Here is a 25,351-nt window from a genome sequence, read left to right on the forward strand (position 1 = left end):
ATGATTTGTGGATATTTCATAAAGCGTTTAGCAACTGTTTATAAATAGACGTTAAAGTATTTACTATATTGTCTGGAGTACTGTATATTTATTTTTTAATTTTTGTTAGACTTTAATTTCTGTAAAATTTTTACAACTTGTCTTCTCTGTACAAAATTGAATTTTTTTTATTCCGAAAATCGAAATAAAAAATTTTCGACCAAAATTTGCCGCCCTAGGCTACAGCTTACTCAGCCTGCTGATAAATCCGCCGCTGGTTAGCGCCAAACCATTAATATAATTTTATAACTAACTTGTCCACTTAATTTCATTGAAATATCACACATTTTGACCAATCTTAACGGTTTGCAGTCAGGTGAAAAGTCGGAAATCAGTATATAGGAAATATTGTGGAGAAAAAAATGGAAGGGCTGATTGAATTAATTTTTATACTCTCGCAACCTGTTGCTACAGAGTATAATAGTTTTGTTCACCTAACGGTTGTTTGTATCACCTAAAACTAATCGAGTTAGATAGATTGTGAAAATGGGTGAAATCGGGTGACAACCCAGCTTACTTCCCATATAACGGTACTGTTAAAAACTACTAAAAGCGCGATAAATCAAACAAATTTGGTACATAACATTCGTCTTATATTTCTATGTTATAGTGCGAAAGAAAACACAATTTCAGATTTTATCTGATTCTTTTACTTTCCACTATGAAAATCAAGCAACAATGATTGTATCGGGTAAAACTTTGCGTGAATTAATTAATAACCCAACGATTACCCTCCTCCCGCCCAACCGACGCGAGGGGCGCAATCCGCATACGTGCGGAATTAGCCGAGTCAGAAAAGGCAAGAGAGTTTTTTAAGTGTTGAGATCTAAAACTGCTCAGCTACAGAAACAAAAATTTCAACAGCTAAGATCCAAGTTACAATATAATAAATTGTTACATATTCATTTATTAATAGAAAACAATAAAGTCTTTTTAATTTTGAAAAGAGGGTCAAATAAGTCAAATGTGCTGGAATGAGAATTAAATTCATAACATATACGGCGGAATGGTTCATTTAGTTCAAAATTTGATCTGCAGGATTTTAGCAGTAAAGGTCTAAACTGCCTCGAAAGGCGAACCGGGATATTAAATTTAATTTCAGACAGGGAAAAGAACTGCAAACTGTTCCATTCAAGATTTTCACTAAGAATATTATGCCAAGCATTTCCCTACAACTAGAAAGTTGGTAGTAGTGTAGGTAGATTTATAAGTTTTAAACGACTAGTCTATAGAGGTAGACTTAACCTAGAATTCCATCAGAAATGCCTTAAAGCGGAAAGTAAAAATTGTTTTTGAACAGACTCAAACTTAACAGAATGGATTTGGTAGCTAGGGTTCCATACAACTGAGCCATATTCCAATATAGGTCTAACCAAAGTTGTATAAAGTGTTTTGTAATATACGGATCTCTAAATTCTTTAGACTAACGTTTAACAAAACTGAGGACAGCTTTTGCTTTCAAGACCATGGTATCAATATGAAGACTGAAATTAAGGTTAGGGTCCATATTAACTCCCAAATCAACATAGTTAAAAACTTGCTCTAGAATATGGTGTTTTATTACATAAGAAGAGGGGTGCACAGATCTACGGGAAAAGCACATCGTCTTACATTTACTGAGATTCAATGGCAAATCATTTATATCACACCATGCAACCAAATTGTTTAAGTCTGTTTGCAACAGACACCTTTCCTCAGTTGAAGTGTATGATTTAAAAAGCTTTACATCGTCAGCGTATAATAAAATTTTTGAGAATTCTATTACTGAAGAGATATCGTTAATAAACAACAGGAACAGAATCGGGCCAAGATGACTACCTTGCGGAACACCTGAAGAAACATTAATTGTATCTGAAAGTGTATCCTCAAATATCACTCGTTGTGTTCTATTATAAAGATAGGAAGATACTCATTGAAGGAATTTTGGCTGAAAGCCCAGCAGATCAAGTTTATGTATGAGAATCGAGATATTTACTTTATCGAAAGCTTTGCTAAAGTCTGTGTATATAACATCCGTATGTTTATGTTCCCTGAAACCCAATGATACGTGGTTTACAAATTCAAGTAAGTTTGTTATAGTCGAATTCCGTTTGCGAAATCCATGCTGAGATGAGGAAATTAACGGAGAAATCGAAAAGGTTATATGGTCAGTGATGATAGCTTCAAAAAGTTTAGGTATAACTGATAGTTTTTCGATACCTCTATAGTTTTCAATGTTGGATCTAAATCCACTTTTATGCAATGGAATTATAAATGACTGTTTCCATATTGAAGGAAATATACCGTGTTTAAGAGAGGAATTAAATATCCTTGTCAAAGGAAGGTAAATATATTTGGCACTATTTTTTAGGAAGCATGAGGGTATCATGTCTGGGCCATAACTAAAAGATGGTTTTAACTTATTTAAATTAAGTAGGACGTCTTCTTCAGAAATAATTGGAGCGTTAATTAAAGTACTCGAACACAGCACGTGCTGATAAGAAAAAGTTTTGGAAGAATTATTACAGTAGTTTGACTTGAAAAATTCTGCAAACATATTGGATATAATATCATTGTCACTTGAAATGATAGATTTGTATTTCATCGCGGACGGAAATTTGGAAATCCTGCGTTTGGAGTTGACGAAATCATAAAACGATTTTGGTTTATTTAAAATATTATTTTTTCTTTTTTAAAACTAATAATGGATTTAAAGTATGCCACTTTGTGACTAAAAAATTTCTAGTCGAAACAAAACTGTTCGAGGCAATAGGTACTGAATATGTAGACCTCAGTGGCTTTAGTTGACTTTTTACCGAAAATATCAGTCAGTGTGTAAGATATATAATTGACATTCATATAAAAAAATAAATAAATGAAACTCTTGCTAATAGTATTGTATGTTTTTGTGTCACAAATGAGTTGAATCGGATCAATACTTCCTTTAATATAAAATTTTGCCAACACCCGAAGTCATTTGCCGGGCTTTGATCCTTGCAAGTTGCGAGAGTATGAAATGTTCGGTTACACCCGAACTTAGTTCTCCCTTACTAGTTGTAGATATATATATATATATAAACATATCGATGTAGTAAAGTCAGCCGGATGCTTCAACATCCTGAATATCAGTTATACGTGGGTTTTCGCCAAATTTTATCCATTATAAGCACAAAGATACACTGTCATTAGAAAAATAGAGTGTATTTTCTTAATTTCATTAAAATAACTGCCACATTGGCCAATATATGTAGTATAAAGTCAACATGAAGTTCAAAAATCAGTTATATATTAGGTATATGGGGGCTAAGGAAAGTATTGACCCGGTTCAACCCATTTGTGACACAGGGTATATTATTATCAAAAAAAATTATTTTCACCTCAATAACATATCTCATAGGTTGAGCGTCATTTTCGGTAAAAAAAAGTTATTACGCACAGGGGTCCACATATTCAGTATGGCATGTGGGGCTTGAACAGTTATGATCCGATTTTGACAATATTAAGACTCGAGATGGCATACCTTAAAACTACTATTTGTGCAAAGTTTCAAGATAATGTTATGTAGCGAATTTCAATGAAATTGGTAGGTCCGGAGATTTTTCCTATATGTGGGCGGTGCCACACCCATCGCCCACTTTTTACTCCGGCGCCTTCTTATTAGAAAGCGGGATCACAACCACTTTTTTAAGATTTTCAAACCCCTACCTTAAGGTGATTCGTTGTGCCAAATTTTAGTTCTGCATTTGAGTTTACGGCTTAGTTATAGCACCATATACGTTTTCGATTAATAGCTTTTTTTTTGACGTGGGAGTGGTCCGATTACGCCCATCTACGAACTAACTTTTTTGGTGAGAATTACGTGTACCAAGTTTCATTACAACATTTAAATTGTTACTTAAGTTACAGCTTGCACGGACCCGCAGACAGTCGCTCGGATTTCAACTCGCCTCATCATCTTGACCATTTACAACTGTATATCTAACCATATAATTTTATCGACGTCAGATATTTTTTGATTTTAAGTCAAAATGAGGTGAAAAAATGGGTTATTTGAATTTTTCACATAAATTTTAAGCTTGTTTGTTTCATCTAAAACTAATAATCGAGTTAGATGTGGGGTAATATATATGGTATATAAATGATCAGTATGACATGTTGAAGTCCGAGTGACGATCTATCCGTCCGTCTACCCGTGAAAGCGATAACTTGAGTAAAAATTAAGAAACTGTAATGAAATTAATCTGGCCATTGCCACGGCCACAAAACGCCATTAAATTACTACATTACTAACCACCAAATTAAGATACAAAACGGTTATTTAATACAGTATACAGATCGCAGTAGGCAGGGACACCTGTGGGCCAAAAATTTGTTAAAAGTGGGCGAGTCCTCGGCTCTCAATGGTGTAATATACATATCTTCCAACCTGCTTAAGCTAAATCAACCAAACTTGCTTATCACTTTATCATACACTGTAAAAATGGATAAAACCAGATAATAACCACGCCCACCCCATATAGCAGTTATGGAGGAAAACACTAAAAGTGCGATAGCTCACTGAATAAATGCGCCACAAGCATTAAATTTTACAACTAGGATGGAATGAAAGGCTTCATAGGAACAGGTGCAAAAATTGGACAACGGGGGTGGCACCGCCCACCGTTAGGTAAAACCGTATATCTCAGGAAGTACTTAACCACCTTCCACCAAATTGGGTGGTGAGGTAACCTAAAAATTCCCTTTAGACACTGTGAAACTGGGTGAAATCTGTTGAAAATAAAGCAAATTTTCCATATAACAAACATTCAAACTCCATCTGATTCTTTTATTTTACAACATACAAACCAAACATCAATGAGTTATCCGAATAAAACTTTACACAAATACTGCCCTCAAGGTATTTCATATTACGTCAAAAAATTGTTAAATCAAAGTATAACTTGTGCCAAAAATGGTTAATGTCTGGTTAATACTTTCTTTATACATCATATATTTAATATAAATATTTCCGAACTTCCGATTCACATTATACCGCATCTATCAATCAATATGTAAAAATCTTAATGAAATTCAGAAATAATCTCTTACTAATACTACTGTGTCTTATTGCCCTAAATGGGGGAAATGCACAAATACTTTCCTTAGTCCTCATACACCTAATATAAGAATTTTCAAATATACTTGATTTACTTTTCTTTATTATTAATTTATTCCTTATATATTGGACAATCTGTGAGCTGTCTTAATGAAATTCAAAGAGCCTCTATTTCTGGTATTGATATGTCGTAATACTAAAACTGGATAAAAACGAGTCAAAATATTTCTTTGCCCCCATATAAATTTAATAATATAGATAAGAATTATTTAAAACTTTCAAAATTCCGGTTGGCTTTATACCGTATATATCGGTCAATATATAAGATAACTTAGCAAAATTAAGTGAACGTATGATATTGGATATATTATATTATAGTTGAGGCTTAAAATGTACCCAATCGCTTCACGAATTACCCCAACTCTCACATACTATATAGAATGATTTTCATTTGCTCAATTTTGCCCCATATATTATATTCAGTTTATATCACATATACCTAAAATATGATTGTTATCCTTTTATCCTTTCCTCGAATAATAAATGTTGAATTGTTTCGCATAATTTTTATACTCTTGCAACATGTTGCTAAAGTATAAGTATAATAATTTGTTCACCTAACGGTTGTTTGTATCACATAATACTAATCGAGTTAGACTTAGGGTTATATATAAATAAATGATGAGGAGACGAGACGAGTTGACTTCCGGGTGACTGTTTGTCCATCCGTCTATCCTAGCAACTGATAACTGAGTAAAAATTGAGATATCTTGATGAAACTACCTACACATATTTCTTGGCACCCAAGGGAGGTTAGTGTTGCAGTTGGGTGTAATCGCATTACTGCTATGCCCATAAAATGCCATTAAATGAAAACCTATAAAGAACCATAACTAAGCACTAAATACATTTTTGATCTAAAAATTGTGGCGTGGCTCCGCCCACTAAATGGTTTAATGTGCATATCGTCCAAAGTGCTTAAGCTAAACACATATACTCAAATATAAACGAGACTTTATCCATAACTCGACAAGGACATGACATATGGCCATACTTTTTTTTTGCTTAGGTTGGCAGGACTGATATATGTTTACATGTCAAATTTGAGCGCGATCTGTCACATAGTTTTTTTTTACGGCACTATAAACAAGTCAACCTCGAGCGTGTTTTTCGAATTTTACTATGGAAATTAACGTTGAGCAAAGAGTTTGTTTGAAATTTTGTTATTCCAATGAAAATGTTGCAGAAGGCATATGGGGAGTCTTGCTTATCACGTGCACGTATTTTTGATTGGTATAAGTCGTTCAAGGACGGCCGTACATCGCTGGAGAACTTGCCCCATGATCGTCGTCCAGCAACGTCAATAAACGAAGAAAACGTCGAAAAAGTAAAGAAAATTGTGTTGGAAAATCGTCGTGTGACTGAAAGAGAGATAGCTAGTGAGCTCAACATATCAAATGGATCCGCTCATAGCATTATTCACGATGTTTTGGGCATGAGACGTGTGTCTGCTCGACTTGTTCCAAAATCCAGCTCATACGTCTCGTCTTGTACGCGATTATTTGACCAAAAACAACGTAATTATTGTTCCGCAAGCACCGTATTCACCCGACATGGCACCGTGTGACTTTTTTCTTTTCCCTAAACTGAAATTGCCGCTTCGTGGAAAGCATTTTCAGTCGATTGAAGTCATAAAAGAGAATTCGAAGAAGGAACTGAAAGCCATACCTAAAGCGGCCTACCAGAAGTGTTATGAAGATTGGAAAAAGGTGGCATATGTGTATCGCCTTTAATGGTGACTATTTTGAAGGGGATAAAATAAATATTGAAGAATAATTAACCGTTTTTGTTTTATTGAGCCAGTCTCGTTTATATTTGAGCAGAAGTACAGTTTCAATAGACCTGTGATTTAAAATATCCCCATAAAAAATGGATCCTATTTCCCAAAATTTTCCAATTAATCTTTTCTCAGTTGAAGAAGTTAATACACTATTCTGAATTAAAACACTATTATGTTCAAGCTTTCACTATTTCTGCAATATAATTCAATAATGGAGACACGTTGTTCTATCGTGTACACTCCATTTTTACGAAGCCTAAACTGTCAGCTGTCGATTTGATTTTTTAGGGTTGTCAACATTTTACTGCATATATGGCGGCAAATTTAAATCTTGCGTTATTTTTGGGGCACCCTATATATATAATGACCAGGATAGCGAATTGAATTTCTGCACAAAACACAATTTATAAATAAGATACAGCACTGATACAATGAATTGCATTTCGGAGTGGCAACTGCGGTTTAAACAATTTTGAAAAAGTGGCCATCGCGACGTATTTTAATAGTTTTAATGTACATATCTCCTAAACCGTTATATCGATAATAAAGAAACATTAACTTTTTCACCCGAGATGGTACGTGAGGGGTTTATAGGAACCAGTGTCAAAATTAGACGATGGGCGTGGCACCTCATATTTAGGTGAAAACGCATATCGATTTCGATAACAAATACGATGGATAACATTATCCTGACATGCCTATGTTAGAACTACTTCCCATTTAATTATTTCACTTTTCAATATACAAATCAAGAGCCAATGAATGCATGAATAGCGCGTTTGAAGTACACCACATTGCGACCAAATACTGTCCAAATCGACTTATTTATCAAAAATATCGGTCAAACTGTAAAATATATTATAGAAACTTAAAAGGATCCTTTTCTGATAATAGTATGCCTGTATATCAAAAATGGCTTGAATCGGAGCATATACCTAATATAAAGATTTTCGAATTCAAAAAAAGTTGACTTTATATCGCATATATCGGTCACCTTAATGAAATCGGTATCGGTTACCTTAATTAGACCAATTATTCTTTCCCTATTCATCTTAAAAACATTGGAAAGACTAATAGAAATATACATAAGAAACAAATTAAACCTAGAAAATTGGTTGTTCCCATAAAGACAGCATATAGCTCAGTGGCAAACGAGATTACAAAATCTCTGGAGGTTAAAGAATACACCCTAGAAGCCTTCTTAGATATAGACGGCGCTTTCAATAATATCCAGCCTGTGGCCATGCTGAGTACGCTTTAAGATTTGAGCATCTCAGAAATTGATTGAACAGATGCTCACGAGCAGGGCAATTTTTATTTTAATGCTTCTCTGAATTTTAACAATAAATAAGTTATTGTTAGGTTTAGAAAAAAAAGGAAGACATGTGGCCTACCCTGATAATGTGGCGGTTTCGGTTAGAGGTAAATTTCCGAATATCCTCGCTAACCTTATGCAGAAAATATTAAATGACATAAATCGTTGGACCGTATCGTGCTAACTAAACCTAAATGCTAGTAAGCCGGAGCTGGTATCCAGGAGGTAGAAGAAGAGGAGACGGTAAAACATCTTCTATGCGGATGCAAGGCCTTTATAGGAAAAGAATCGCAACTATTGGTCGAGGGTTTCTTGACGACATTTCAGAGGTTGCACAAATAAAATTTTTTGTACTGATGAACTTTATCGGAAGCACCGGGTGGTTAAGAAGGAAGACAATAGAGTGAAGGGATATTAGTCCCGGTGATATCACAATGGGCCTCCTATATACCTACATAGGTGCGTCGTCAGACAATCACTCTACCTACCCTACCTACCTTTATGAACTTGAAAGAGCATGTTTTTCTAATAAACCTATTCCTTTGTGTTTAAAATGGATAACTTCGGGTAAAGACTTGCTCTAGCCGCTATGTAACTAATATTATGATTTTAAATCATCCGGTTGACTTTATACCTCATATATAGGTGATGGTATGTCAGATACCTTAATGAAACTCATAAACCTATTTTTTTGTTAATGATAAGCGGTAATGTCAAAAAATAAGTCAATATGTAAGATGTCTTAGGAAAATTAACTGAATGTATTGTATAATGTTGCAGATTTTATGTTTAGTGCGGAACATATGTATGTGAAAACGGAATTTGAATTCCACCAACGTCCATATAAGTACTACATAGGTATAATCAATTTCGTTCTTCGAACAAATCATCCGTCGTATATGTCGGTCAGTTTATGAGCTATTTTTTTATAAAATTGCTCGAAAATATGTTTTCGAGTATACCTGAGCATCGTCAAAAGTAAGTGCAGTCAACCCAGGCCTTTTCTGTCATCAATATACCCTATATAGTGATTTTCGACTTGCCGTCTTTCTTTAAACAGCTTAGATTGTTTCAAATATGTGACCTTTTAAAGAAATTAAGTGAAAAATCTGTTTTAAAAATTATGTGGCTTAGCGCCTAATATGGATGGAATTGGTTTGGATCTTGGTCCAAATTTTTTATCCCTAATGTAATAAATTCCGATCGTCTGGTTGACTTGCTGAAAATCAACTCCATATAAATATTAAATTTACCCTCTTCGGTTAAGTTTATGTCAGATATATCTTAATTAATATAATTATCGCTGACTGGAAGTCAGGTAGATATAGGTTTAAAACTAATTGAGTCTATGACTCATTGTATAAGTAAATAAGATACAAATTTGATTGTAATCCATTCACGATTAATCGAACAATGAATGTTAAATTTTTCGAAACATTTTTATACTCTTGTAACACGTTGCTACAGAGTATAATAATTTTGTTCACCTATGGTATCACCTAAAAATAATCGAATTAGATATAGGGTTATATATATAAATGATCAGGATGACGAGACGAAGTGACTGTCTGTCTGTCCGTCCATCTGCTCGCCTTTGCAAGCTGTAACTTGAATAAAAATTAAGATATCTCGATAAGACTTAGTAGACACGTTTGGTTTTGTAGATGGGCATAATCGGACCACTGCCACGCACACAATCTGCCATTATATGAAAACCTATCAAAATCCATCACTAAGCACATAATTGAGATATAAACCTGTAATTTGGCGCAGGTATTTGTGTAGGAGCATCTATGGTTGGAGAAATTTTCAAAAGCGGGCGTAGCCCCGCCCCCTATAAAGTTTAATGCTTATATCTTCTAAACCAATAAAGCTATTTGACCCAAATTTGCATAAGACAAATTTTTTCATCCCTTCTTACGATAGTATAAAAATAGATAAAATCGTATGATAACGACGCCCAGTCCCCATATAACTATTTTGTAAAAACTTCTAAAAGGACGATAAATCAATAACTCAAAACGTCAGAGACATGAAATTTTACATGCGGGATGTTATGAGAGCCGGTGTCAAATTTTGTACCTAGGACTATTTTGATATTCCCATGTTACATATAAAATTGGTGAAATCGGAATACAACCACTTCTACCTTCCACGTAACAAAACTTTAAATTTCATCTGATATTTTCACTTTCCAGTATACAAATCTAGTACCAATTAATATATTAGTATACAACTTTGCATGAATATTGATATCTCAAGTTTAAAAATGGTCCAAATGGGACCATAACTATTCAAACCCCAAGATACCGGAAATATGGACCCCCGAGCCTGTGGCTGAGGTTCTACCGAAAATAAAGGTCAGTGTGTGAGATATATTATTGAAATTAGGAAAAAAATCCTTTATTCTTAGTAATATGTCTATATGTCATAAATTGGTTAACTCGAGAAAATATTTCCCTTAGCCCCTTTATATCTAATATAAAGATTTTCGAACTTCCGGCTGACTTTATACCCCATATATCTGAGCGTGTTTTTGTCCTAACGGTGCATCTGTGTGCCTAAAATATAAAAAATCGGGTGAAAACTTGCACTAGCCCCAATTAAACTAATATCAGGATATTGTTGACTGTATGGGAAGTACTTTAATGAAACGCTGAGGGCATCTGTTCCTAGTTCAAATATGTAGTAATGCCAAGAATAGATAAAATCGTGCCAATCTTCTATATATTTTATATAACCTAATAAAAGATTTTCAAATTTCCGTATACCGTATATATCGGTCAATATGTAAGATATCTTAGTAAAATTAACTGAATGTTTAATATAGGATTTACATTAGTTTAATGAAAAATTATGCTACATATAACAATTGCACATATGGCTGTCAGTCTGTCCGTCCGCCTGTATATACGCGAACTAGTCTCTCAGTTTTTGAGATATCAATCTTAAATTTAGCAAGCTTTTCTCACCCAGTAGCTGCTCATTTGTCGAAATGGCCGTTATCGGACCACTATAGCATTTAGCTGCCATACAAACTGAAAAATCGGGATCAAATGCTATAGTGGTCCGATAATGGCCATTTCCAGTTCTAGTATGGAAAACTTCTTCATTTGAATAGATATCTTCTTAAAATTGTGCAGAGCGAATCACTAGAGCATGTAGCTGCCATACAAGCTGCATGATCGGAATCAAGTTCTTCTAAGGAACCTTTCGTATTTGTGAAGGGTATTCTAAATTCGGTGCAACCGAAGTTAACGTTTTTTCTTGTTTATATTATTATATTTTCATTTTCCAATGGGTATCTACCTACTATAATTTTTTCAATTTGAAAATTTTCGAAGACGTCCTCACTTCTATATTCAAGAATATTTATAAAAGTAACTCACACTTTCACCGATATTTTCTGCATAAACTCAACTAAAACAAGTAAGGAAGTTCTAAGCTCGGGTGTAACCGAACAATTTATACTCTCGCAACTTGCAAAGATCAAAGCCCGGAAAATTACGTCAGGTGTTGGCAAAATTTTATATTAAAGGAAGTATTGATGCGATTCAACCCATTTTTGACACAAAGACATATTATTATCGAGAGTTTCATTTATTTATTTTATTATATAAATTAAAATTATATATCTTACACATTGACCGATATTTTCGGTACAAAGTCTACTGGGGTCCACATATTCAGTGCCTAGGGGCTTCAACAGTTTTGGTTCGATTTAGACAACTTTTGGTCACAAGGTGGCATACTTTAAACGCATTATTCACGCAAAGTTTTACCCCGATACAATCATTGTTGTTTGATTTGCATTATGGAAAGTGAAAGAATGAGCTGGAATTTAAAATGGTGTTATATGGGAAATAGGCGTGGCTGTAATCCGCTTTCGCCCATTTTCGCACTATAACATAAGATATGAAAATAATGTTATATATTGAATTTGGTTGAAATCGGTTTAGCAGATCCCACGAAATGGGTTTTCACCTTAAAATGGGCGGTGCCACGCCCATTGTCTAATTTTGAAGTCGGTTTCTATAAAGTCATCTCATACCATTCCAGTGATACAATTTAATGTCTCTAGCGTGTTTAGTGCTTGATTTATCACGCTTTTAGTAGCTTTTACCAGTACCGTTATATGGGGAGTGGGCGGAGCTGTCCCCCGATTTCACCCATTTTCACACGGTCGATAGAAAAAACATTTATTCTCAGTGAATTTGGTTATTATAGCCAAATAACAGTCTTGTATCTTATTAGAGCTTAGTTATGGCAATTTATTTGTTTTTGATTAATGGCGTTTTGTGGGCGTGGAAGTGGCCCGATTACGCCCATCTGCAATACCAACCGTCCTACGGTACCAAGAAACATGTGTACCAAGTTTCATAAAGATATCTCAATTTTTACTCAAGTTACAGCTTGCACAGACGGACGGACAGACAGTCACTCGGATTTCAACTCGTCTCTTCATCCTGATCATTTATGTATATAAAACCCTATATCTAATTCGATTAATTTTAGGTGATACAAACAACCGTTATGTGAACAAAACTGGCGAGAGTATAATAATGATAATACATAATTATATTTATTTAATATAAGGAGAAGTACTGGGCCAATTTTGTTTATTTGTAATACCAGCTCAGATTATTGTCAAGAAATATTGCTCAACTAATATCATTATGATATTCAAAGTTAACTCATATTCGGTAAATAAGTGTTAGAAAAATATAATTAAATAATATATAAAATATTCATAGAAAGTTTTATTTCTATATCCTCCTTAATGCTTGATATATCTATAGTTAAAAGGTATGGTATCATATGTAAAGCAAGTTTGGCTGTAATCCGATTTTACCTATTTTCCTTCTTTAATATAATTAAATTAACCTATTCAAAATATTATATAAACCAAAATCGCACAATGTCGGTTTGGATAACAGCATCTCCCTTATAAATTAGATAAGCATAGGTTCGAATGAAGCATATACATGATAATTCGAACTCTAACGGTTATAAAAGTTCAGTTTGAAACTTGTATGAATATTGTTTAACTGAATTTCATTTAAAGTAATGGTTCTGTGTACAATTATCTATTTTTACCTGATAATATTTTTAAAAACCTATTATAATAAGTGCGAGAGTATTTATGATTCAAAACGATTGTTCGAAAATGAACATGTGCGTTAGAACCACAAGGACAAAGACGGCGTGCAGCAATAAATTTAGTTTTATTATTTTACATATTAAGATAAGAAACATGTTAGAATATACAGTCCACTAATCCTAAATATGTATGCTCAAATATATTTAACAGGCATACATACATACATAAGCAAACACATAAACAAATATACACTCATATGATAACTTGTAGACCTAAGATATATATTTAAGCAATTGATTGGAAGTGCACATGTGCACTTGAAAACAATCCCATAACATGTAGCATAAACAATGTGCTACATACATACGGACATACACACACACACACATGTATTGAGTTGTACTTAAAAACAACCCTATGTGGTGTGCATGCCAAATGCACTCATACATATGTATACATTTAATTAGATAGTAAGATTTGTAAATAGTATATAAGCGATGCATTTAACAAAATAAAATTAGAATGAATAAGTTCTCAGCTCAATGAAGTCTTTTTCTGTCCCCCATCAGCGGTAAGGCAATTAGAATCTTCATTGAGTTTAATAATTGGTCTTACAAATCAATTATTCAACGATCATATTCCTACTCTTTTATAATATATAATAAAATCAAACTCAACTAATAAATTTAATTTCTATATATTTAAAAGCTTCTTATGCTAGAGGGCAGCAAGTTTATCTTGCAGAAAAGTTGAAATCACATTCGCTGAGTGAGGATCCACTGATCGCGCCTCCATACAAATTCGCTCACGTCGCGTGCATTATGGCGATTGTGGTAAGTGTTTAAAGAAAGTATACCCTACTCCCTTATATTGCGCGAAAAATGACTTATTGTAAAATGTATAATTACGTACTTACTCCTGCCATAAGTTCTGTTACAAGTTGAGGCCGAAAACTATTTGAAGTTGAGGCAACGAAACTCTAATATATTTTATAATTAAGTTAATTTTATTTAATAATGCATATATTAAATGAACGCTATACAAAATTTTATTCGAAATGGTCACATTTTGCTTTAACACAAGCTCTCAAACGATTCGGCCATTGACCAATAGTAGTACACACAGTTTCTAACTCTCATCAAATTTCTTTTTGGCTATGTTCCCCAATTCTGACCACAAACTGTTGTCCCATGGATTCAAATCTGAACTTAGCGTCGGCCAATCATCTGCAGCTATGAAACCAGGAAAATAGTTTTTAAGCCACTTTTCACGTGATATTTGCTTTGGGTGGATCCTATGGAAGATCCAATGCTCTCCACCGAAGAGAATATTGTTTAGCTAAAAGGGTTGGTAACCTTCTAAAACATTCTGGTGGTGCACTTTTGTCCCAATTTTAACCCCGCTTTCATAGAAGTGAAGAGGTGTAACGCCTTTACATGAGATTCCCTACCAATCCATTACAGGAGCTGAATGGTGACCACATTCAGCCGTTGAAATAACATGTTTTGCGTCTTTAGAAGTTTTGGCGTGAATTTTGACGTTTTGCTTATTGCACACGTTTCTTCATCTGTAAAAGCGATACTTTAATGGCTGTTACCGCGTGCCGCGTGAAACCGCCGCTTACATCTGTTGAGCCTAATTTGCTTCAAGAGTCTTGTCTGTAGGTAACCAGTTGGCCGATGGTAGGCTTTCATGTGGAGATCATCTAGAATAAGTTTTGACATTATTGTAATCCATATACCCATTTTCCTTACAAATTTTTCTGGTTTCTAAGGGGATTTCTGCGAATGCGTTGACTAACAGTTTTTATGGTTGAATTGTTTCGATCGAAAAAAGTTTTCCATACAAAGACCTGAGCTTGATAGGTTAGTTTGTATGGCAGCTATATGCTATAGTGATCCGATAGCGGCGGTTCCGACAAATGAGCTTGGCAGCATATAGATAAAGGCTATACCACTTTATTGCGGTGTCCGCATACTCTCTTGTACGAATTCAAAGAAATAGAAGACAGCTAATATAGACCGAACAAAGAAAGTACAGCGTCTACCTATAGGGATGACGTGATTTTGACAGCTCGTGGTGGCCATGTTTGTTTACGGGTTGGTGTCAAATTTTGTTATTGTGTTCAGGTTTGTGTTCATTGGTACAACGTTTGGAAATTGTCCAAGATTATTACGCAAATTAACGTCATATTACGAATTACGCAAATTCATTTAATCGAAAGATCATCTCAGATGAGGCGCATTTCTGACTTAATGGCTTCGTCAACATACAAAATTGTCGCTACTGAGATGAGTTAAATCCTCGTGTGTTTTAGGAAACGCAATTGCATTCCCTAAAATTGACCGTTTGGTGCGGATTGTGGTATGGCGACATCATCGGGCTTTATTTTTTTCGAAATGAGGCAGGTAATGCCGTTACCATCAATAGATCCTCTCGATTATTTTCTCTGGGGGTATGTTAAATCATAGGTTTACTCCAATCAACCAGCAACGCTCGAGGAGCTCGAACACACTCAGAGCAGCGCACTATAGCCAAAATTCCAGCCATCGAAAATTGGCGTAAAAGCGTGGAAATAAGCAAGCGGAGCTATTTGGCCGACATATTGTTTAAATCATAAATGACATAAAATTATTTGCATAACAAATAAACAGAACCCATTTTGACCAAATTTGATTGCTTTATTTCATTTTAACATCACGTTGTTTTTATTGGTAGACCCTATACATCAAAATGTTTTGGGAGAAGGGTATAATTTATTACGCTACGTATGTCTGCCTGTCCATCTCGTACAACTACATATATCGTATGTGTCAAACGCTACATTTAAGTGAATGTGGGTAAGATCATATTTTTAAATTAACATACTTATATCAAATGTGTCAGGTGCTTGCCACCATTTCATAAAATATCAAATCCGAGAAGTCCGATAATTTCATATAAGGAATACATATATGAACTGCGTCCCTTCATTTACTACCTTTTGGATAACTTAAATAATAAATGAGGTATACGTAGCATGTCATATATAAATTTCGTCATTTAAAAATCCAACGTACTTCTCCAAATAATGAATACTAACTCTCTCCTACAATAAATTCCTACTGTGAACAAGTGTGTCTATGGTTCGGTATCGCTCGAACTAAATTCAACTATGCTTATTTCTAATTGGTTGTAATATCTTTCCAATGCACTTACAGGTTCTTGTGATGTTTTTCTTACTTGTGATGTGCTCATTGTGTACAAAAGGGAATGTTATGATCAAAGCTCTTTTATTGTAAGTTCACATGCAAGAAAATGCAATGAAAATTGGAATAAACTATCCGTGCAGCTAAATTTTCAAAATTTATTCATACACAATTTTTTCAAGTATTTATATAATCCTCACCCTGCTTTTAATACTGATGGCGTTTGTTACATTTTACCATTTCTTTTATGGGATTATTGAATATAATGGATTCTGTCATAAAATGGAAGAGTAAGTTTAAGTCTTCTTATATTAATAACTAACGTTTATTTAATTTTTTCCAAAGGATTTTTATGCATTTCTTAACCTAACAACCCTTTTGTTTTAACAACAGATCGGCTGAGAAACAAAATTTCAATCACGTAATGTTAACAGATTGCACCAACGATCAGAATTTCTATACATTATTGTTGGAAAATAATTTGATTCCCCCCTTTTCCAAGTGGATAGATTTAAATACAGCGAAAATACAGGAAATCTGCGAAGACACTTGTCGACCCCTGAACATGACGATCCTCCAGAGGTTACGACCAGAAGTTGAGAAATTGCCGAAAAAAAATCACTTTTGTAAATTTAAGTCTATCACATCAACCTGGCTGACACCTATACGCTTAGCACATGTCATATATAATTCGAGATTCTTAACAGACGATTGGTTAGTAAATTTTTACTTTTTCTTACTCGCCTTCATTTGCATTTATATAATTATCATGTAGGATTATAAAAATTAATGAAACTTATTATCACGATCGTGTAAAGTTTTCGAATTGCAATTTGAATATGGCAGTTAAAGCAAGCAAATTTAACCCAACAGTCAGCAAAATGGAATTTTGGAAATGCCGAGCAGCCTACATAGTTGGTAGAGACTTTGCAGTATCTATTCCGTCCATCTATGGCGAAGTGAAAGATATGTGTAAAACAACTTACGAAAAATGTGTATACTACAACATTCACGATGTACCAATAATAATTACTAACGTAAATAATTATAAAACAAATGTTGAACGCAGTCTTAAAAATGCGCTAGGATCATGTGCAACTATACTGGACATGATTAAAGCAAAACAAAACAAATCTTGTAATTGCGAGACGTATATATTGGTAAGACACATTATATAATATAACTTACGGCCTATATCATGCAGTACTCTCTTATTACAATACTCAATACTGTTACTTTATGACTACAATAACTCTAACGCTTCTTTTTGCTTTGTAGAATGGTGTCTGGATTGGTGGTTTACTGTTCGTAATAACTTTGTTTCTGGCCCTACTTTTGCTGGCCGGCTTTATATTTAAACTTGTAATATGTAGAGATCATCGGGATGAAAGGTATATACCATATATGTGTAGACGTAAAGAAACGTATTATTAAAAGCATGGAATTTGTTGTTAAGTCCAAATAGGAAAAGTTCACATTATCAACGGCATGTTGAGGGTGGACGATAAATAGAAAGTTTTATAAAAACTTTAAGCTACTTCGGAGAAAGATTGTTTTACACTACCTACCGACCGGCCACCTTTAGATAAACTTATTCTATGATACTACACCGGCAACCATTATATTGGGTGATCCAAGTACGTACTGTAAAGAATGTGTATCGCGTGCTTCGCTCCACTTATGGTGAACATAATCAGCATACTTTTCGCAACACTATCACCCATCTTGAGACCCAGCATTCATTATTAAATAATATTCGACCGAATAGACCACGTCCAGCACGCAGTAAAGAAAATATAGCGGCCATAGCTAAGAATGTACACGATCGTTTCGGCGCCGATCGCAGCAACTCGGACTGACGTATAAAACGACTTGGCGCATTTAACGTCGAGATTATAAATTGAAAGCGTACAAAATACAGCTTGTGCAAGAACTAAAGCCGCTCGACCTTCCCAAGCGACATCGCTTCCCTCTATGGGCTCTTGAAAAGTTCTAAGAAGATCCGACGATTTTGAGTCAAATTTCGTTCAGCGATGAGGCCCATTTCTGGCTCAATGGGTATGTAAACAAGCAAAATTGCCGCAGTTGGGATAAACAACAACTTGAAGAGATTCAGATGCTACCATTTTATCTATAAAAAAACAAATGTTTGGTGTGGTTTGTGGACCGGTGGAATCATCGATCCATATTTTTTTAAAAATGATGTCGGGGAGAACGTAACCATCAATGGCGACCGTCAATATCGCGCCAGGATAACCGACTATTTGATGCCTGGAATTGAAGCTTGTGATCTAGGCGACATTTGGTTTCAACAAGACGGCGCCTCTTCTCACACATCGCAATAATCAATGGATTTATTGAGACAACACTTCAGTGAGCACATAATTTCACGGTTTGGGCCGGTCGATTAGCCACCAAGATCGTGTGATAGACTTTTTCATGTGGATATGTAAACTCTAAAGCCTATGCGGATAATCCCTCTTCGTTTCAGGTCTTGGAACAAAACATCATTAGTGTCATTTGTCAGTTACTAGTTGAAATGCTCGATTGAGTCACCGAAAATTGCACTCAACGGATGGACCATTTGCGACGAAAACGCGGCCAACATTTGAAAGAGATCTTTCAAAAAATAAATGCCAAAGAATGTTATTTCGAATGATAATAACATTCCCATTTAAATTTGCATATTCTATTTTTTTTTTTATAAAAGTAGGGAACCTCAAAATGGATCACCCTCTATAAATTTTTCTTTCCATATAAGATGTTACCTCAATCAGGTCCCGAAACCAAGAACCATCACGGTTCTATAGGTAGTTAGGTGGCATCGTATTTAAGAAAAAACAAGTAAAAAAGTTCTAAATTCGGGTATAACCGAACATTTTATACTTTCGCAAGGTTAGGTGATATACTAGATTTTCGTAAATATTATATATTAATCAAAAGTAGACAGTATTGCATGTATTATTTACAATTACAGGCAAGAAGATACACTATTATTAGAAAGAGATTGTTTCGCAATTTCATTCAGATTTTTAACTTATTGACCGATAGATGCAGTGTAAAGTCAACCGGATGTTCGAAAATATTTACATTAGGTATTTGGGCTAAGATTTTACCCATTTTTGGCACAAGGATATATTATCACAAGAACATTTCCCTGAATTTTAATTGTCGATAACTTAAAAGTGCTATATGGGAAATAACGTGGTTGTCAATCGATTTCGCCAATTTTAACAGTGACTAATAGAAATGATTGGCTAACAAATTTGTTTAAAAATGGTTTATTAGTTCCTGAGATATAGAATTTCACTGAAAAGTGGGCGGTGACACGCCCATCGTACAATTTTTACAACGGCTCCCATAAAGCCCTTCCCCGCCATCCTGGCAGAGAAATTTAATGGTTCTGGCTCTTTTAATCGGCGACACCCAAACTTTGCTCTTCCTTACTTGTTTTTATAATTATTATATGAAAGGAAATAGGTGTATTGACCAAAACAATGTCAAGACTTATTCAAGGTGATCTCCACATGAAAGCCTTCTATCGATCAGCTGGTCATTTTCCGAAAGCTTGAAGCAAATTACGACCACGAAAGTATTATTTTTACTGATGAAAAATTATTCACTGTCATCTATGCAAAAAAATATTATTCCAAAATTTCAACATGAACACCATCCATCTACTGTTATAAGGTTAAAACTGGGACAAAGGGGTATAGCGTGATAAAACAGTGAAGTAATACTTCCTTCCAGAAAGATTCTCCTCTAGCAATATTCCTGGTTTCATAGCTGCAGATGATTAACGGTCTGGAAGTCCATATTTTAATCGATTGGACAACGGTTTGCGATCAGAGTTGGAAAACAGAAATTAGAGAGTCTGATCGGTCGAACCGGTTAAAACTTGGGTAAAAACAAAAGGTGACTATTCCTAATAAAATTTTCTACATCGTTCATTTAATATATGCATTATTAAATAAAATTAACATTTAAAAAACAATTGTTTTAGTTTCATTTTTACAACGGCTGAACGTGTAACAGAACTTATTGCAGAACTAGGTACATATTCACATCCATATGGTTTATCTGCTAACTTGAATAAAATCACGATTAGATGGATATTCAGTTTATGTACTTTTGTGCGGATATTCAGATTTAAGAAGATCCGGTATTTTGTTAATCGTCCTTTCAAATATCCAGATATTCACATTTATAGTTTATACAAATAAAATCTCGTAGTTTTGGATCTATGGTCTAAATTCTCTTATTGCGATATCCGAATCTACGAAAATTTTTTATTCCTAACTTTTTTATGAGCAGCCCTATGTATAAAATTCTTTGTAACTTTTATGAGGTCCCTAACATTATATTCGTATATCCGAAATTAGTTTCATTCGTTTAGATCTGCATATAATGATATGTTCAAATTCTAGCATTTCTGATATATAGTGTCAAAAACTAAATCCAAATTAAAGTATTTAATTCTATCTTGGCAAATCGTTTAAATACATACCATATATAATTAAATTATTATTAAATTAAGTTATTTAACACTTATGTAAGATTTTGAGCTGCAAAAGCTTTTTTGAGACCTCATGAATTTAAAACATATTATAAATACGAGTACAAAGTATATAGTATATAATACTTACACCATACTCTTTATACCTACAGACACGGAGGAAGGAGTAGGGATGATGACTCTGCAGAATCAATACTACTGCCGCCGATAACATTACCAAGACGTGTAATCGATACACTAGAGAATGATGAAAATCCTCGCGTTACCTATCACATAAAGAAACTTAATTAATTAGAGGGCCTGGGCTCTACTGGATTCGTCTTACATGTCAAAAATTTTATTCAAATTATGAATAAGGCAATGAACGTGATTATAAATGGAAAACAGAGAAACTGAAAAATGTTTAAATTTACTTTTAAGAATGCTTGTATGTTATAAAAAATATACACTCACTATGTTTTTAACGATAGATCGTAGGAGCATGTCCAATAAATATACATTTTTAACACTATTGCACCTTGATTTACTGGAATGGTAATTGACAAAGATCTATGGGATATACCTTCCCTGAACTTGACGTAATGTTTAAATTTTTTTAGTGGTCAGTACTTAGAAGTTTTTCGCGATTTATTATAACGGTAATCCAGAAAACGGACAGCTGCGATGGTGGTGCACATTAGAGAAAGCGATGTTAGATCATTAAATTTTAGGTGACATTGGAGGTAATGTTATGGATATGCTTTAATCGATCGGTATCAAATCTGAGTAAAAGGGTGCTTATCTGCTGCAGTATCTAGAATCCTTTTAAAGTTATTTTTGGTTTGGCAAGCCAACACCCGCTCTTCATTTGCATTGGGAGCGTTTTGGACACTCAGAACATCATTCACGGGATGAGAGTTAATGATTTTGTAGCCAAATGTCTATCATAATAATTCTTTCAACTACACAGCAAATATGTTTTTTTTACACTCTCGCAACTTGTTGCTAGAGAGTATAATAGTTTTGTTCACCTAACGGTGGTTTGTATCACCTAAAAATAATCGAGTTAGATATAGGGTTATATATGTATATATAAATGATCAGGATGAAGAGACGAGTTGAAATCCAGGTACACATGTTTTTTGGTACCGTAAGACGGTTGGTATTGCAGATGGGCGTAATCGGACTACTGCCACGCCCATACAACGCCATTAATCAAAAACAAATAAATTGCCATAACTAAGCTCCACGACAAGATACAAAACTGTTATTTGGTGTACAGGATCACATTAGGAAGGGGCATCTGCAGTTGAAATTTTTTTTAAGTGGGCGTGATTCCGCCTCCTAATAAGTTTAATGTGCATATCTCCTAATCCACTTTAGCTATAATAACAAAATATACTGGGAACAAATGTTTTTAGCATTGCTATCGACGATGTGAAAATAGGTGAAATCGGGTGACAACCCCGCCCACTCCCCATGTAACGGTACTATTAAAAACTACTAAAAGCGCGGTAAATCAAGCACTAAACAAGCCAGAGACATTAAATTTTATCTCTGGGATAGTATAAGTACATAATATTCTTCTCATATTTCTATGTTATAGTACGAAAATGGGTGAAATCGGATTACAACCACAGCCTATTTCCCATATAACATCATTTCAAATTCCATCTGATTTTTTCACTTTCCATAATGCAAATCAAGCAACAATGATTATATCGGCGTAAAACTTTGCGTGAATAATACGCTTAAAGTATGCCACCTTGTGACCAAAAATTATCTAAATTTATCCAAAACTGTTCAAGCCCCTAGGTACTGAATATGTGGACCCCAGTGTCTATAGTTGACTATTTACCGAAAATATCGGTCAACATAGAACAAGGCGGCAAGATCCACAAAGAAATCTAAAACGAGTATACCATTTGACTTTGCGAGAGTATAAAATGTTCGGTTACATTCGAACTTAGCCCTTCCTTAGTTGTTATTTTTTCCAACCCATTATTATGTCTACATGGCATTTATTTCGTCTTTTTTTCGTTACAGTCTGGGTTTCTGCACCATCCACATAAACCCAAAATATGACCGAGTATTCAAATTATGTTCAATAAAAGTCCATTAATTGATTATCCTTAAGCAGTGACACTTTTTGTGGACTGTTTACTTGTGAATTAATGAGCTAGAGTTTGTCATACAGAGCCTTGTTGGGAAGACGCCGTTGAGGCAAAGCAATGGATTGATAAAAAATCTGTTCCAGAATACTCCACGTTTAAGAACAAAAGATACAAATGCTTAAATTTTGTGAGGTTAGGGTAAACTGAAATTAAACGAGTTAATAATATCAGAAGATTATAGCATTGTCAAATTTTTACAATGCATAACACAAGTTTGAACATCGATCAAAAAGGAAACATGAAAAAGGTTGTGATACACCATAATCTGTTCCACATCCACCATCCGTGCCACATTGGGCCTGTACCAACTATCTTTTCCTTACTCAAAAAGTGACTGACTGGAAAAGATTTTACTTCAACGAGGTGATCAAGATGAAAGCAAAGTTCTATTTCTATTCTATAACTGATATAGAAATGTTGGAGAACCGTTATCGATTTTTCGCCATTCCAAAGGTATACAAAAGAATTTATTAAACTTAATATTGATGGAAGCAGATAATATCTCTAAGCATATAAGTATGTAACCATATTCTATCACCGTATCAATATACATATGTATGTATATGTTACAAGGAAGTTTGTGTAACTAACGGTAATAGCGTTTATTTATGCAACATAAATAGTATAATATATATAGTATCTATGTATGTATATATTATATGTGTGCATGTGTTGAAGATCGTTACGTAATTTGACTGTGCGCCTCAGCGAAGCATATGAAAAGTATAAATTATATGCAGATGCAATTTTTCGTAACGTTTTCATTTTGTTGATAAAAAGATCAAGCAGCTGCAGTAACAATGTCAGTAGATAAAAGATAACAACTGTTAGCAACAACAAATGGCAAGCATGCAGGCGGGTAAAATCAAAAGTTTTACGAAATTTTCAGCTCTACTCAACGAACGAAAATTATGTAAATATGATGGTGCCGCAAAATGTTCTGTACTTTCCTCCACGTACCATATTCACCATCATTTCTGAATTGTGTTAAGCTGGGTTAGGACACCATACGGCGAAGTTTACCTCACCGCGTTCTCTTTAAATTCGACCTAGAGTATACCGCAACCTGCACCAAGCCAAAACTCAAACAAAATTTTCAGGCAACGAGGAGAGCATATTGCTATAATTTCGCTGAAAATTCCACACAAAATAGGGAAAATCAACGCATTGCCCAAAAACTTTCACCACACTTTTTATTAGTGATTGAGTTTTGGGCATGAAGCAGCGCAAATTTAATACGAATTTATGTTAAATCATCGGAGGAATATCTTTATCATCATAAGGATTTGTGTTGACTTTTATTGGGATAAAAATTAAGCACCGCTCTATGCTTCAAAGCTCCACACATAATAAGTTATGTACATACATATATACAAATGCATAAATCAAAATAAAAGGTATTTAACACAAGTTGTAGATAGCTTAAAGAAAATACATGTGTGTTTGAAACTATAGAATACATAAATTTTGCCAGGGTTGTATAATCTTCAAAGAGCCTTTTATTTAATACATACATACATACATAAAAATATTAGATAGAAGGATATAGAATTATTAAAGTGTTCTCTTAATTAAGATGCTGTTCATAATTTATAAATAAAGCTTACCTTATATGAGCTCTTAATAAAATCTTCTTACGAAATGAAGTTGGTGACACCGTTAAGTCAATGGAGAACGGTATAAATTGATAATAACCAACTTTTTATATGCGCAATTGGAAGCAGTTTGCCTTAACAACATTTGGTTCCAATAAAATGGGGCTATGTTACTTGTCCGACAGCACGTGCAACAACCGAATTATTGGAGATTCGATAATTTGAAGAAATTGTGACATTGAATGGTCTGCAAGAAGTTGTGATTTAACACCATTAGACTAGTTCTTGTGGGATTATTTGAAGTCCTTGGCCTTTTACAATAAGCTAGACTCTCTTCAAGTTTTAAAAGTCAATATTGAATGTTTCTGTGGTTTTGGAAGAAGTTGGCGGATATGTTAAATTAAAGAAATTAGAGCAGTAATATACCTATAGTATAAAAATAAAAAATATTTCAAAAGAAATCTAAAAGTATTAAATAACAAACGTAAAATCCATATTCATACACCTTCAATTAAAACATATGGCAATGA

General features: G+C 34.2%; 1 protein-coding gene across 10 annotated transcripts in view; it reads left to right on the forward strand.

Moving 5' to 3' along the window:
• The window catches only part of LOC106623431 (uncharacterized), a 65,484-nt gene extending 43,900 nt beyond the window's left edge, over positions 1-21,584 (forward strand). For all 10 annotated transcript variants that reach the window (XM_036375553.2, XM_036375510.2, XM_036375506.2 and 7 more), the window contains 7 exons: positions 14,078-14,202; positions 16,570-16,646; positions 16,740-16,847; positions 16,951-17,271; positions 17,333-17,717; positions 17,836-17,948; positions 21,226-21,584. In XM_036375553.2, coding sequence (XP_036231446.2) covers positions 14,078-14,202; positions 16,570-16,646; positions 16,740-16,847; positions 16,951-17,271; positions 17,333-17,717; positions 17,836-17,948; positions 21,226-21,364 — 1,268 coding nt within the window. In that variant the 3' untranslated portion in view covers positions 21,365-21,584. The remainder of the gene's footprint in view (positions 1-14,077; positions 14,203-16,569; positions 16,647-16,739; positions 16,848-16,950; positions 17,272-17,332; positions 17,718-17,835; positions 17,949-21,225) is intronic.
• Positions 21,585-25,351: the final 3,767 nt, after the last annotated feature.

Source organism: Bactrocera oleae, chromosome 3 (genome assembly GCF_042242935.1).
Source record: "Bactrocera oleae isolate idBacOlea1 chromosome 3, idBacOlea1, whole genome shotgun sequence".
Lineage (NCBI taxonomy): Eukaryota > Metazoa > Arthropoda > Insecta > Diptera > Tephritidae > Bactrocera > Bactrocera oleae.